Here is a 13717-nt window from a genome sequence, read left to right on the forward strand (position 1 = left end):
TTCCTCTGGTCTTGATCCCTCCACTCTCTCAGCACTCCAACCCTCCCCAGCTCTTTTCAAACTCATGCATTCTTCCAGTACTCACCTTCTCGTTCAACTCACAAATCAGGCTCACTGCATACCTCCACTCTTTTTCTCCCATTTGTGGAACTGCCTCGAGACAATCCCACTCTTACCTCCAGGGTTTCAAAAGCAGGTGGTACACAATCATTATGTCACCCCACCCCCCCCCCCCAATCACCACCCACAATATTTTTTAAACCAATGAACCCTATCCAACCTAACACAATCCTCTTGCTTCCAGGTCACTGTGTTTCCTCCCCTCCTCTTTTCCATTTTTTGATTTCCTTTTGCGTCCAAATGTGGCTCCACTGTCCCACTGTCAGCTGATTGCTTTTTATCCTCAGTCACCTCACTCTTCCACAAGCTTCGATCTTGTACAAAGAAACAAAAGTTCAAAGCAACTTAAAAAAAAAAAAAAAACGTAGAGAGTGCAGATCAGTGTTGTAGAGGTGAGCAAGTGATTAAGGCATCATTTAACTCTTCTAAAACATATAAGGAGCAAAGCAATGACAACGTCACAATGAGACAGTGGTCAATATACATTTAGGATCAGCATTTCCAAATTTGTTTTTAAAAAAAAGAGCAACAATACCTGCTTGCAAAGCGACACAGCTTGAGCAGGTTATTGAGTGGAACCAATCGTTTCCTGAGGTCCTGCAGGGAGAGACTTTCTGATGAAGTGAACAACTTGGGCTGAATTTACGAAAGGCATTCAAGAGCTCGACCATGTAGAATCGCTAATCATGCGATGATCACCCGTTCAAAGTTGGACGCAAATCACGGAAGACCGATTGTCTAATGCGCTATCAAAACCGAATCACAAGCATTTAAATACCAAATAACCTTTTACACGTCAGCAACGGCATGTTTAAGAGTACTGTACGTTTAAAGCCTTGGAGCAAGCATTGCATGGCTTATACAATAATTGGTAGTTTACATGGGATGTTTGCTTGAATTTGCTCTCAGGCAAAAATGATACGTCTAGTTAGAACTGCAGTTGTACTCTCATATACTTGCTGGCAGTTTAAGTTAACTTTAGAATAACTATAGGTTACTCTATTGCGATTTAAGTATACTGTAATAAGGATTGCCGGGAACTGAAGTGATTACAGTTCTCATTACAGTAGTTTGCAGAGAATAACTACAGTAAAGGGGCGATATTTTTAGCTGGATCAGGACGAGGCAGAAGAGGATATGGGTAGGGCAGTTTGCCGACGTGCATCAAGAATCTTCGAGGATAGATGCAATTTTTATTTATTCGTGTGCAGCCTGTGACTGCTTGGCTGTATCATTTTCTGGGGGCACAGCTGTGCCACTGATGCAATGCCCCATCACCAATAAGCTGGTACTCATTTTGCCAACATCGGAAGGATGACAGGCTAAGTCAACCCACTCAATTAAATGGCAAGACAGAGGCTTTAACTCAAGACCCTATGATCTTAAGCCAGCCTATTTAACTGTGAAGTCAACACAAGGCCTATAGATGCAATTAAGTAGCATGACAATATCAAATTTGTCCGGCGTTACAGACTCTCAAAGGAATCATTTCATTGGCTACTGAATCTAGTGTAAGATGACCTAAATTAACGAACGATGAGGAGCAATGCACTGAATCCCCTTCACCAATTGTCTGTGGCGCTGTGATTCTATGCAAGTGCATCATTTCAATTGGATGTTGGAGATATGTGCTGTGTTTCACAGGCTAATCGGCTGTTTGAATACGCACAACTAAACGGCTGTTTATCTGCCTTCGTAAATTGCTATTTAGACGGGTGATTAGCTGTGCACGTAAAATGGTGTTTTTGTCAGCATTTAAGGGCTAGGCATGTGTTCGCAAGGTAATCACTGAATGCCTTTCCAAAATTTGGCCCCTTATGTTACAGGCAGAGATTCGCCAACACATACGAAAGCCATTGTATTAGACACTGGAATTTAATCCAGGCATTTCAAAAACAGCTGAAGGGTGACAGAAAATTTTTGAAACCAATAAATAACAACAATCATACATGCTTGAGGCAGTTTTAGTGACCAAATTGAAATGAAAGAAAGGCTGAAGACTAGTGATGATGAAGCCTTACCCACACAACACTCAGTGCCTTAGCTTTCTGGTATATGTTGGGGTTCACAGCTTGCACATGAAACAGTGGTTCGTTCCACAGTCGGGCAAGCAACTCTCGTGAAAATTCGCACACGGGATACCTACACACATCACACGCCACACTTCAGCATAAGTTTATCACCTCCAAGGCCGAGCTCGTGCTACATAAACATCTCTCAGCTTGATGTGTGGAAAAGAAGGAGAACCACTTTGAATTAAAGACCCAGAGCCCGTGCCCTCCCGAGGTATCCTGGTTGGTGTTGGACCCCACCGTGAGAAGTCCCACTTATGCAGGATGCGTGCAGGAATGGGCGAAAAAGCTCTTTGGTGACAGCAGGGGCAGAAGTACCGGCCCAAGTAGTCACAGTACCGCAGGCGCTTCAAGAACCCTGTATAAAACGCCCAAGTCTTCAACACAACTTGTTTTGTTCATAACAACCATGACCAACTAAGTAAACAGCAATGGTTAAGAATGCGAAATGCCCTCCAAACATATTGCATACAGAGTTGAGCTTGTGCACACTGACCTGGTTCCACTCTACGCCCACACCCAGCACATCTATAGTTCTGTTTTGCAACAGCCACTTTCCGCCTGCACAACACGTCGTGAGCAATCAGAGTCAATCGGTTTAATAACTTTGATTTCAACTTCATGTATCAATTCCACACTGAAAAACAATCTCGCCTACTCTCATTCAAATGTTGCTCACATTGTTCAGTCATTCCATTCCCAGTTCTTAAATTAGCATTTCCTTGTTTGTTGCTGACTCGTTCGAAATTGATTTTCATTCCTTTAAGTTAAATCATCATTCCATATATTATGAATTAGAAATTCGCTTGTTTTTTTTTTTTTTCATCAACAAATGAAAGTACCTCATTGTTGGGTGGATATTGAAGATGAGTTGTTGTCGTGGTGGAGCCCAATCCAAAGTACCACGCACACGTATGTGCAAAGGTACAAGATCTGAGTTCTCTCCATCATCAGGACCCACAGGTACAGAGGGTGGGATTGGCAGTAGCTGGATGGAAAGCAAAGTAAAAGGTACAAGGCTTGAATTTTTATTGTGAGTGGGCAAAAGAAAGTCACATTGAGACACCACAACAAGAATGTAAAGCAAAATAAACTCTCATTGAGAACAAAATTTGATATAACTAGAACGGCACTCGTAGAGCGCATAGTCTCGCCTCACACATTCATTCTGAACAAAAACCTCACACATATTGAACATCATTAACTGAACATGCCACTATAATAGCTCACTGCTATTGTGGCCCATATACCCAAATCATCCATGCACCCTATTATGTCACATAGTTTCTTGGCATGGGTTATGAACGTCATTCATTTAATACTTCACTCACATCCGGTCATGGAACAAATTTGAGAAGTTTCAGAATTTTCGGATAAAGATTTCAATTCAACCAATTATGGATGGAATTCCACTTCACAGATGACATCATCGTTATCACCCTCGATACCCCGTATGGAGTTGATGACATATGCCAAGTTTCAATTTTTTTAAATGGGTGGTTTCGGAGAAAATTATGTCCAATTTTTTTTTCTTATAATCGAATATGGCTGCCATAACATGTGACTGACCTATGATGTCAGAGTTAGCAATAAACTATTCTCCACGGGGAGTCCCTCCTACGTTTAATGTTTTGCATCGATCGGACAAGCGATTGCAGAGAAAAACATCTTTGAAGCGAAAATATATGGTTGTGGACACAGACAGACAGACAGACGCATTGCAATAGTCTCGCATCCCCTTCGGGGTGAGACTAATAATTTTGATAATATGAAGGATATTTTAAAATCTGTGCTAATAAATAGACTTAACATATCATTTCCAGCTCAAGCAAACAGCATACCCCACCAGAGTCTTTGTTCACCTTGTACACAATATGCTATGCTGTGTTGTAAACTTAACATAAATGAACTGGTTTGTTGTCAGCAAAGAAAGCTGTGCTCAAACTGCTATAAGTTATCAGCTATTTTTAAAATCCTGCTCCCTAAGACCAGAGATGGGATTTTTATTAATGCAAGCTTTTCGGTCAGCCGAGCCTCGAGGATTCAGTTGTTAATAATTAGATATGATATTCAAAACAAACTGGAAAAGATATGAACAATCACTGGTGGCAAGTGGCATAGCATTTTGCAAAAGGGTAAACAAATACATAATCTGGGAGGGGTCCGTTGTGGTCCTACATTCCATCTGTATTCATATAACCAAGCGTCGGGATGGCAAACGGGGTGCTTGGAAGCCTCATTACCTTCGGTGCCAAAGGTGGACAGAGGTTGGTTTCACCTCTTTCAATCTGTCTGTTTGTGAACAGGATATCTCAAAAAGTTGTGGACGGATTCGGATGAAATTTGGTGGAAAGGTTGGGTGTGTGACAAAGACGAAATGATTAGATTTTGGTGAAGATCTGCATATGGATACTATAACTTTTTTAAGTGATTCCTCACCATTGAGAGATAGGGCTAAAAATGATATATAGCACAATATCTCAAAAAGTTAAGGACGGATTCGGACGAAACTTGGTGGACACGTTGGGTGTATGACAAGGAAGAATTGCTTCGATGTTGGTGAAGATCCAGATTGGGGAATTTTTTTTAAGTGATTCTTCATCATTGAGAGATCGGGGTAAAACAATAAAGAGTATGATATTTCAAAACTTTGTGGACGGATTCGGACAAAACATGCTGGATGAGTTGGTTCGAAGACAAGAACAAGCCAATTAGATTTTGGTTCAGGTCAGCAGGTGTGGCCCATCAGTGGGATCCAAAACGTAAACTGTTCAGCCTGGCAGAGGTATGCGCTCAGTGGTATGCTCATCAGAGGTATGCGCTACCCAGTGCCATTCTAGTTGTAAATGAGTTACATAATACATAGGTAGTACAAGTGTGTTTCCTGGACATTTGAGCACCTGAGATTAGAACGTCATAGACTTCACTTTCTTTGTTGGCTTCATCAACGTTTTTATTTTTAGGAAGTAGAAATGCATAGGAGAAGGGTGAGTGCAAAGAATATAGTTCTGGTTCCAGAATGTAGAAGTGCTTAGAAAGAAGGAAGATATTTATCGGTTCTTCATGTCTGAAAGGATATACAATAAGGGTGACTAACTGAAGCCAAGCGAGTGGAGTGAACACCTCATAGGTGGGGGGACTGCAGTTTTTAGCTCTGCAGAGCAATGTCCATGGTAATACTGGGAGAAAAGGGAGAAAGAGGAAACTGCTGTGTAGTGGACCGAGGGTTGAAGGTTGTCAGTAAGCAAGATGTCACAACACAAACAGCTTTAGCCTGCACTCGTTCAAGAACAGCGCTTGGTTGGCCTATTGATGTTCCCACTGAACCAATGGCTCATGATGCAGGGAACCCAAGTTCAAATCCTACATTCCATGGATTTTTCCATTGTCTACTGATGGTCATGCAACTTATGTAAAAGTACACTATCATCTTGCAACATCTTTGTCATGCATGTGATATATGTACAAGGTACTCTATGAGCCTTAGATTAGTGTAAAAAAGAAATATATATCTTAAAAAATTAAACAAATAAAAAACACCAAGCATACACGGGCAAACTGTACCCCAACTTTGGGCACAGTATCCATCATGAGATGACCTTGGGGTTCATAAAAAGGTCATAAACTGAGAAGAGGTAAAATACTGAACTAATTTCACGTAAGAATGTAATTCTTTTTTTTTTTTTGGGATACATTGTCGAGGCTCGTATGAGAGCGAACACACAATGCACAAGGGGGGGGGGCACGAGACAAGAGGGGCGGGAGAAGGAAGGACAAAACATTGGGGAACAGAGACATTAGGAGATCTGTGGACGGGAGAGGGATGGGGCAGGGAACATGGGGTATACAAGATGGACATTACAGGGACTACAGGGAACCCGAAGAAGCAAAGAGGGAGTCATCAGGAGGAGCCTGGTAAGCAAATCACAAAAATGTGGAATGGAATGTTAAGGTGTTAGAGCATAATATAAGGAAGGACAAGAGCTGCTTGTTTATCAGAGCTCCCTCATCCTTAGACAGAATACAAGTTGTAGGAATTGGGCAGCAGGACCGATCACCAATCTGTGGCATATGGAAAATGACAAGAAAGCTCAACGGTACGCACACTCACCTTCTCTTCTTAGCCTTGGTTTTTGAGGTTTTTTTGGCTACATAGTCGAGGCTCGTGGAAGAGCTCGTACAGTGAACGGATCAGGATGGAACAGACAAAAACAGGACGCAAAATACGCATGCATGGGGTAGACAAAATGGACGCAGAAGGAAACTCCAAGGAGGGAAAAACCTTAATTTATTTACTGTTGAATTAAAAAAAAAAAAAATCTTCATCACCTTTTGTCCAACATGTTTGGCTCCCCATATCTTCTTGCTTTCTTGTTATTTTCCCTTTGGCTTCCAGGCCTCTGGCTCAAAGGGGCCAGGTCTATGTCTGTTAATGAGACCCCCTTGAAACTCCCTCTCACTACGCTCTTGCTCCCTCTCACTCGCATCCTGACCAAGCTTCCAAAACAGCTGTTGCCTTGCTGCACCTTTCTGTACTTCCTTAAGAGTTGGAGGGTCATTCCTGCGTTCACGGATCCAAGCATCCCATTCTGGCGGGATGCTGTCCGGTGTGTAATCCTCTTCATTACAGCTCCCAGATGGCACCATGATCCTGCGAACTTTGTCACAATGTATATTTGTTTGTCTGTTTTTCCTTATTTCTTTGCAGCACCAGCCGTGTCGGAATACATATATATAGCATGTGTGGTTCAATGGCCAACAAACAAAAATAATTGAAAACAAGAAAACAGCTCTTCCCCATGTCCGTCGATTTATAAAGTATATGTGTGGATCAAACCGAATTTCGGGCAGCTTTTCCTTTTAAAAACAACCCAGAGAATCACAGCAGTAAGTACAGTATGTTACACCTCACAAGAACAAATATACCGAATACAATTAATTAATTCATGTATTTCTCTTTCTAATAAATAACTGCTTTGTTTCAACCCATCACCCATAAACCAACCACTTCCAAACACCTTCAGTTCTTTAGATGGTGCAACAAGATAATCCTGACGGGGAAGAAACTTACCACAATAAAAAAAAAAACATTCCTACAAATGTATCAGTTTTTTTACACTACCTCAACAACGTAGCATACAGCACCGTCACACTCACACAGAACAATTACAAACACTTACAGTTAAAACTGAAATGTCTACAAAAGGAAATCAACCGTCTCAAGATGTTAAACCGGGCGTTCCGGCTGCCAGCATTAGTTGGTGGACGTTAAAGATCCCACTTGTCCTTCACAAAGAGTAGGTGAGCTATCTTTAGCACTCTGGCCAAATTTCCAAATTCCTGGGTTAACGCATCAATGAAACATCTGTGTCTCCAACATAAAGATGATGCAAAAGCACAACCACTTCCTGCATACAAAAGATGAAGGTTGTTAACCACCTCCCCCCCCACCCGAACCTCCAAAAGTTCCCCCTATTACGCCGCCCCACCACTGAATTTGCATTTGCAGAATTCATACTTGTTCTCAAACAATGTCACTTGGCGTGGCAGCACCTTCTGTCATGTCCTACATCATTATTATCCAAAATAATTCTCACCTTCCATGAGCCTGAGATAAGCTTTTATTATTATTATTTAATATCAATAATGCAATAAGGAATTCATATTGCACAATTCTGGTGAAGAAAAACAATTTCAATTTCATCAAGATGAATGGTCCACAAAATGCATCTGCATGTTTTCACAAGCATCTACTACTCGTTTGCAGGCATCAATTCAACTTTATTCGACCTGAATATCTTCGGACTTCACTCAAGATAAACGAATGAGTGAATTAGCTCCACATTTGGGGAAACTATAAATTGTGGAATTAACTTTCACATGCTCAATTTATCATTGCAGGGAAATGAGAAAACAAACAATCAAAAAGACAATCCTGAGTAGATGGACAGGCACGCACCTTCTGAGGCACATCCTCTTCACTGACGAGCCAGCTCAGCTGAGAGGCCGAAGGGAGGCTCAACCCAGCGAATTGGCGCAGCAATCCTAATGCTACGGCTTCAGCGGAGTTGGTCTGCCTGTTTGGTGAACAATCGGGCCATGTTCTACTTTTATGCACTTCAATGCAGAAATATTGCATTACCACACAAAGCAAGATGATTAGTCAATTAATATGGATCCATTGCTTCCCCAAACCAGTTTTAAAAAACGCACTCATTTTGGCAAACCATTTGAAAATAAAAACGAAAGCAAAGCAAAGTCGGATGGCATGCCATCGCAAATCCTTATGCTTCCCCACCAAAAGCAAAGTTGAAAGATGGCAAAAAGTTCCACCACGAATGATGCAATATCGAATTTTGAATTAAAAAAACAAACATGCTATTTTGACCCCTGTGACCACAAGTCCCCCACCCCCTGGGGCATGAACCGGGGTCAAATCCAAAAAATCGTTACATATTTTATGCGTCCCCCAATTTTGATTGTAAATACAAAGTTGCATCAAAAAATGTTTTTCAATGTGTCCATGAATTGCATTTTTTGGTATTTGATCTTTTGACCCGACCAGCACACTCACGTCAGCCCCAGGTGGCGAGGCCAAAAATGATTCTGCTCTCGCACCTTCTTGCCATGTGATGATCATAATCAAGTTTGGTGAATTTCTACACAACCCATTTAGGAAGAGATAGCGTGCCGGACAGACAGACAGACAGAAAGAGCCGAATAAAATATCCCCCTGTTATTTTTATTTTTTCAAAAAGCGTGGGGATAATAAAAGGAAAAGGAAAAAAAAATTACTTTTTCCTCCAAAATGAAATCTCATTTTCAAACTCACGAGTGCTCACTGTTCGTCCTATCTCTGGAATCATGTTCTCGTTCCAGATCTGGGAAGAGATTGATAAAGTTAACTATAATAGCTCCATGACTAAAATGCAGATGATGAATGTCTGAGGTTCACCAGGTACATTTGGTTTGTCATAATTGTTATTATGCTGATAATGATCACAGGTTACCAAGATGAGCATTATGAACCATATGTGCAATGAAGAATTGTCCACCTGTGGTCATTGCTCCAGTGGCAGCCTCTTCCAGCTTCTCAGGCTCTTGAACAGCACCATTCACCTCCTGCTCCTTTGATTCTGAAAAGAAAAACAATTTAAAAATTCAAATGCTGAAATGGTTGAAATTTTACCTAGAATAACGCGCAAAGATCCTTGGTGCAGTGCCGTTGAATATATATTAGAGGGCCTCCTCATATCCTGAGACTCGAGACACTTGTTCTAACATCTCCTCCATGAGGTCAAATTCTCCCGAGTTATTTTACCTTTGGCACGAGTTGTTGTTGGCTCAATGAATACTAATGGTGCTTACTTATACCTCAGTGACTTTCCATTCCCTTTTTTTCACATTAAAGAGGTTTGATGTGATAAGATCAATCATCTCTTTGCTTTGCTTAAACAATCAATCGTAGGGCTTTCTTCAGACACGAGTTGTTTTTGTTGGTCAGTCGGAATGAATGATAAGATGGGTGGAACCCACAATGTTTCGTTCCATCAGAACATTCCTCACCATTGTCTTTTACGAACCGGCTGGCCAGGCCTGATGCTCGACTAAGTAGTGAGGGCAACAATTTGCAATTTGTTCATGGTGCCAGCGATAGCTTGCGTACTATTCACGAAGGACAAAGTGGGGTCTTAAACGTCCACCAGCATAACATCCCTCCGGCAGACAGGATTCCTGTTGAAAGTCCATCCGAGGGATGGCACGTATATTGATGAATCACCCTGTATGTGAAACACCGGGATGACAGTTTACAGCTGGGCCGAGATTCGAAACCCAGGTTAGACAGCTCAGAGGCGAGTGCGCATCCCTCCAGGCCAACCTGCCAGCCCAAAAGGTTATTACCAACTATAACTCAATACATTGTCAAACAGGATGGTGCAGAGGTACGTATTACACTTATCTGAGTGAAATTGTGAAACCAACCACAAACTGTTGGACAGGTGTTTCACAGGCAGGGTGTGCGTGTGTAGCCTCTCGGATGGACGTTTAATTGGGGACCCATCTGTTTGCATTAGCTGGGAGACGTTTAATATGCCACAGCATCTTTCGACAAAGATGTACGCGAGTTATCACTGGCAGCATGGTCAAATTCCCAATTCCTGCCATCATGTGATCAGCAGCACAGCCAACCCTGAACAACGATGCAACCAGTGGACCAAATTCCAAGTTGAATCCCAGTCCAACACACATTCATGATGACGACCCGATAAAATGCCGTTGTGACCATCAAAATGATGCAGACGTTAAAAAATTCATAATTTGTCTTCACAAACTAGCATTACTAAAATGCAAATATATAAAGCTGAAGCAAAAATCCAATGTTAAGAAAGCTGGAAATATGTCGGTGGTGAATTGAAATATGTATACGAGTGGGGTACGTTGTTTGTGATTTATGCAAAAAAAATGTTACTTTTTAAACAGCTATAACAACTATTAAACCACAACATGTTCATAACTAGAAGGGCACTCTTCGACAATGCCAGATATACCTCCATCCACATTATTACATCATTATACATACTTGTACCAAGTTTGATTTAAATCCCTGAACCCAGATTCAAAATATTAAACAATTCTGGATGGAAAACCATGCGCCTGATCAGGTTGAAATTTAAACCGTATATTCCCCATGAGTACTGGATCATAAATGTGACGTTTCATGTCGATTGATGAAGTGGTTCAAGAAAAACTAGAACTGCCACTTTATAACTGCTGGCAGTGATGAACGGGTACCCGTACACGACGCCTTCGATACGACGTGAGACTTAAACAACGGTCGCAAAGTTTCGCGACAATAGGATGAGCAGTTCCGGAGAAAACGATATTTAATGTTGTTCTTGAATCCGGCGTGGCTGCCAAACAGTGTGACCTATCGATTAGAAATTAACAAACTTATATTCACCACTCGGGTGCGACACGTACGTGAAGTTTCCCCTCAATCTGACCGGCCGTTCTGGAGAAGAAGATGTTTGAGGGTTTTAGGGTAAATTTGACGCGGCAGCCAAACCGTGTGACCTATCGATTAGAAATTAACAAACTTATGAAAGGATGTGTTGGGGAAAGTGTGCGTGAATTTTTGCCTCGATCTGTCCGGCTGTTCTGGAGAAGAAGAATAAAAAAATTATAAATTTTCAATCCAAGAGGGCTGACGAACCATGTGACCTATGACATCACAAATTTATATGCTGCTTCAAACCGTGTGTTGGAACACGTCTGTCAAGTTTAGTGTTAATCGGAAAAGGTGTGTTTTTCTATCCAAGATGGCCGCCACACAATGTGACGACGTCATAATTTTTAGCATGTCTTATTTTAGCACTTCATTATTTACTCTTCTTCATTTTTCTCTTCTTCAATTTTTACTCTTCTTCTTCATTATTTACTCTTCTCTTCATTTTTTCATTCTTCTTCTTCATTTTTTACTCTTCTTCTTCTTCTTCTTCATTTTTTACTCTTCTTCATTATTTTTTACTCGTCTTCATTATTTTTTTACTCTTGTTCTTCATTATTTCCTCTTCTTCTTCAATTTCTACTCTTCTTCATTTTTTACTCTTCTTCTAAATTAAAATTAAGAGCTTGGTGTTGTTGTTGTTGTTGTTGTTGTTGTTGTTGTTGTTGTTGTTCTTCTTCTTCTTCTGGTGAAGACAGATCCTTTAGGACTCGACTATTTCATATACAGGATCCGTATCTCCTTAAATACTAAACACTTGTACACATCCTCGCATTGAGGGTGCCTTTTGAGAGCGTCTATCATGAACTTTTAAATATATTTGGACATTTGCTTTAAAGTTTAGAAAAGTTCACGTTACTATTTAATGTATTGTAATTTCGTAAATACACTATTTTCTTGTCATGAACGACGCTCGTCCATGACTGGTCTCGCTATTGGCTCCGTCAAGGCATGTGATGAAACATCGGAAGTTGTTTTTCTTCTTCTTCTTCTTCTTCTTCTTAAGTTCTTGTTCTTCTTCTTCTGGTGAAGACAAAACCTTTAGGACGCGGCTCTTGGACACATTTGTCCTTGTTAACATATGTGCAGGCATGGGGCAAGATTATAGTAGCCAAGTCTTGCTTCGATAGGTTATGTGGTTCCAGAGAAAACATTATTTAATATAATTCTTGAGTCCAACATGGCTGCCAAATCATGTGACCTATCAATTAGAAATTAACAAAGTTATATTCACCACTCGTGTGCACTACCCAGACCTCCGCCCTTGATACAACATGAGATACATGAGATGACAAAAAAATTTATATTCTGCTTTCAACTGTGTCGTGGAACATGTCTGAAGTTTCGTGTTAATCGGAAAAGGTGCGTTTTTCTATCCAAGATGGCCTCCCAACTATGTGACTTGTGACGTCATAATTTCTACCATGTATGCAGACATCATGGGGGATGACAGTTGCAAATTTTAGCTTCGATAGGTTAAGCCGTTCCAGAGAAAATATTATTTAATATTTTTCTTAAATCCAACATGGCCACCAAACCATGTGACTTGTGATGTAATAATTTTTACCATGTATGCAGAATTGATGGAAGATGGCATTTGCAAATTTTCGCTTCGATAGGTTAAGCGGTTCCAGAGAAAGCATTATTTAATATTTTCCTTAAATCCAACATGGCTGCCAAACGATGTGACCTATCAATTAGAAATTAACAAAGTTATATTCACTACTCATATGCACTACCCAGACCTTGGCCCTTGATACAACATGAGATACATGAGATGACAAAAAAAATTTAGATTCTGCTTTCATCTGTCGTGGAACATGTCTGTGAAGTTTCGTATTAATCGGAAAAGGTTCGTTTTTCTATCCAAGATTGCCGCCCGACTATGTGACTTGTGATGTCATAATTTCTACCATGTGTGCAGACATCATGGGGGATGACAGTTGCAAATTTTCGCTTCGATAGGTTAAGCCATTCCAGAGAAAACATTATTTAATATTTTTCTTAAATCCAACATGGCCGCCAAACCATGTGACTTGTGACGTAATAATTTTTACCATGTATGCAGAATTGATGGAAGATGGCAGGTGCAAATTTTCGCTTCAATAGGTTAAACGCTTCCAGAGAAAACATTATTTAATTTTTTTTAATCCAACATGGCTGCCAAACGATGTGACCTATCAATTAGAAATTAACAAACTTGTATTCCCTACTCATGTGCAATACGTGTGTGAAGTTTCCCCTTGATCAGGTCAGCCGTTCTGGAGAAGATGTTTGAAGGTTTTAGGGTAAATTCAAGATGGCCACCAAACGATGTGACCGATCAAGAAGAAATTAACAAACTTGAGAAAGCACCACATGGGGAATATATGTGTAAAGTTTCATCTCAATCTGTCATGCCGTTCTGGAGAAGAAGATTTTAAAAATTTATTCATTTTCAATCCAAGATGGCTGCCGAACCATGTGACCTATAACATCATAACTTTATATTCAGCTTCCCATCGGGGACCCGAACAAG

The 13717-nt window shown here is 40.7% G+C and overlaps 1 protein-coding gene across 5 annotated transcripts in view; it reads right to left on the reverse strand.

Annotated features, from left to right (window-relative positions):
• The window catches only part of RUBCN (rubicon autophagy regulator), a 71150-nt gene that overhangs the window by 19810 nt on the left and 37623 nt on the right, over positions 1–13717 (reverse strand). For all 5 annotated transcript variants that reach the window (XM_085869141.1, XM_085869142.1, XM_085869143.1 and 2 more), the window contains exons 11-18: positions 9248–9328; positions 9025–9073; positions 8152–8269; positions 3035–3180; positions 2689–2753; positions 2433–2550; positions 2142–2262; positions 656–717 (exon numbers count right to left, since the gene is read on the reverse strand). In XM_085869141.1, the coding sequence (XP_085725267.1) occupies positions 656–717; positions 2142–2262; positions 2433–2550; positions 2689–2753; positions 3035–3180; positions 8152–8269; positions 9025–9073; positions 9248–9328 (760 nt within the window). The remainder of the gene's footprint in view (positions 1–655; positions 718–2141; positions 2263–2432; positions 2551–2688; positions 2754–3034; positions 3181–8151; positions 8270–9024; positions 9074–9247; positions 9329–13717) is intronic.

The sequence above is a fragment of the Eptatretus burgeri genome, chromosome 2 (genome assembly GCF_056783735.1).
Source record: "Eptatretus burgeri isolate ZD-2024b chromosome 2, Ebu_testis_v1, whole genome shotgun sequence".
Classification (NCBI taxonomy): Eukaryota; Metazoa; Chordata; class Myxini; order Myxiniformes; family Myxinidae; genus Eptatretus; species Eptatretus burgeri.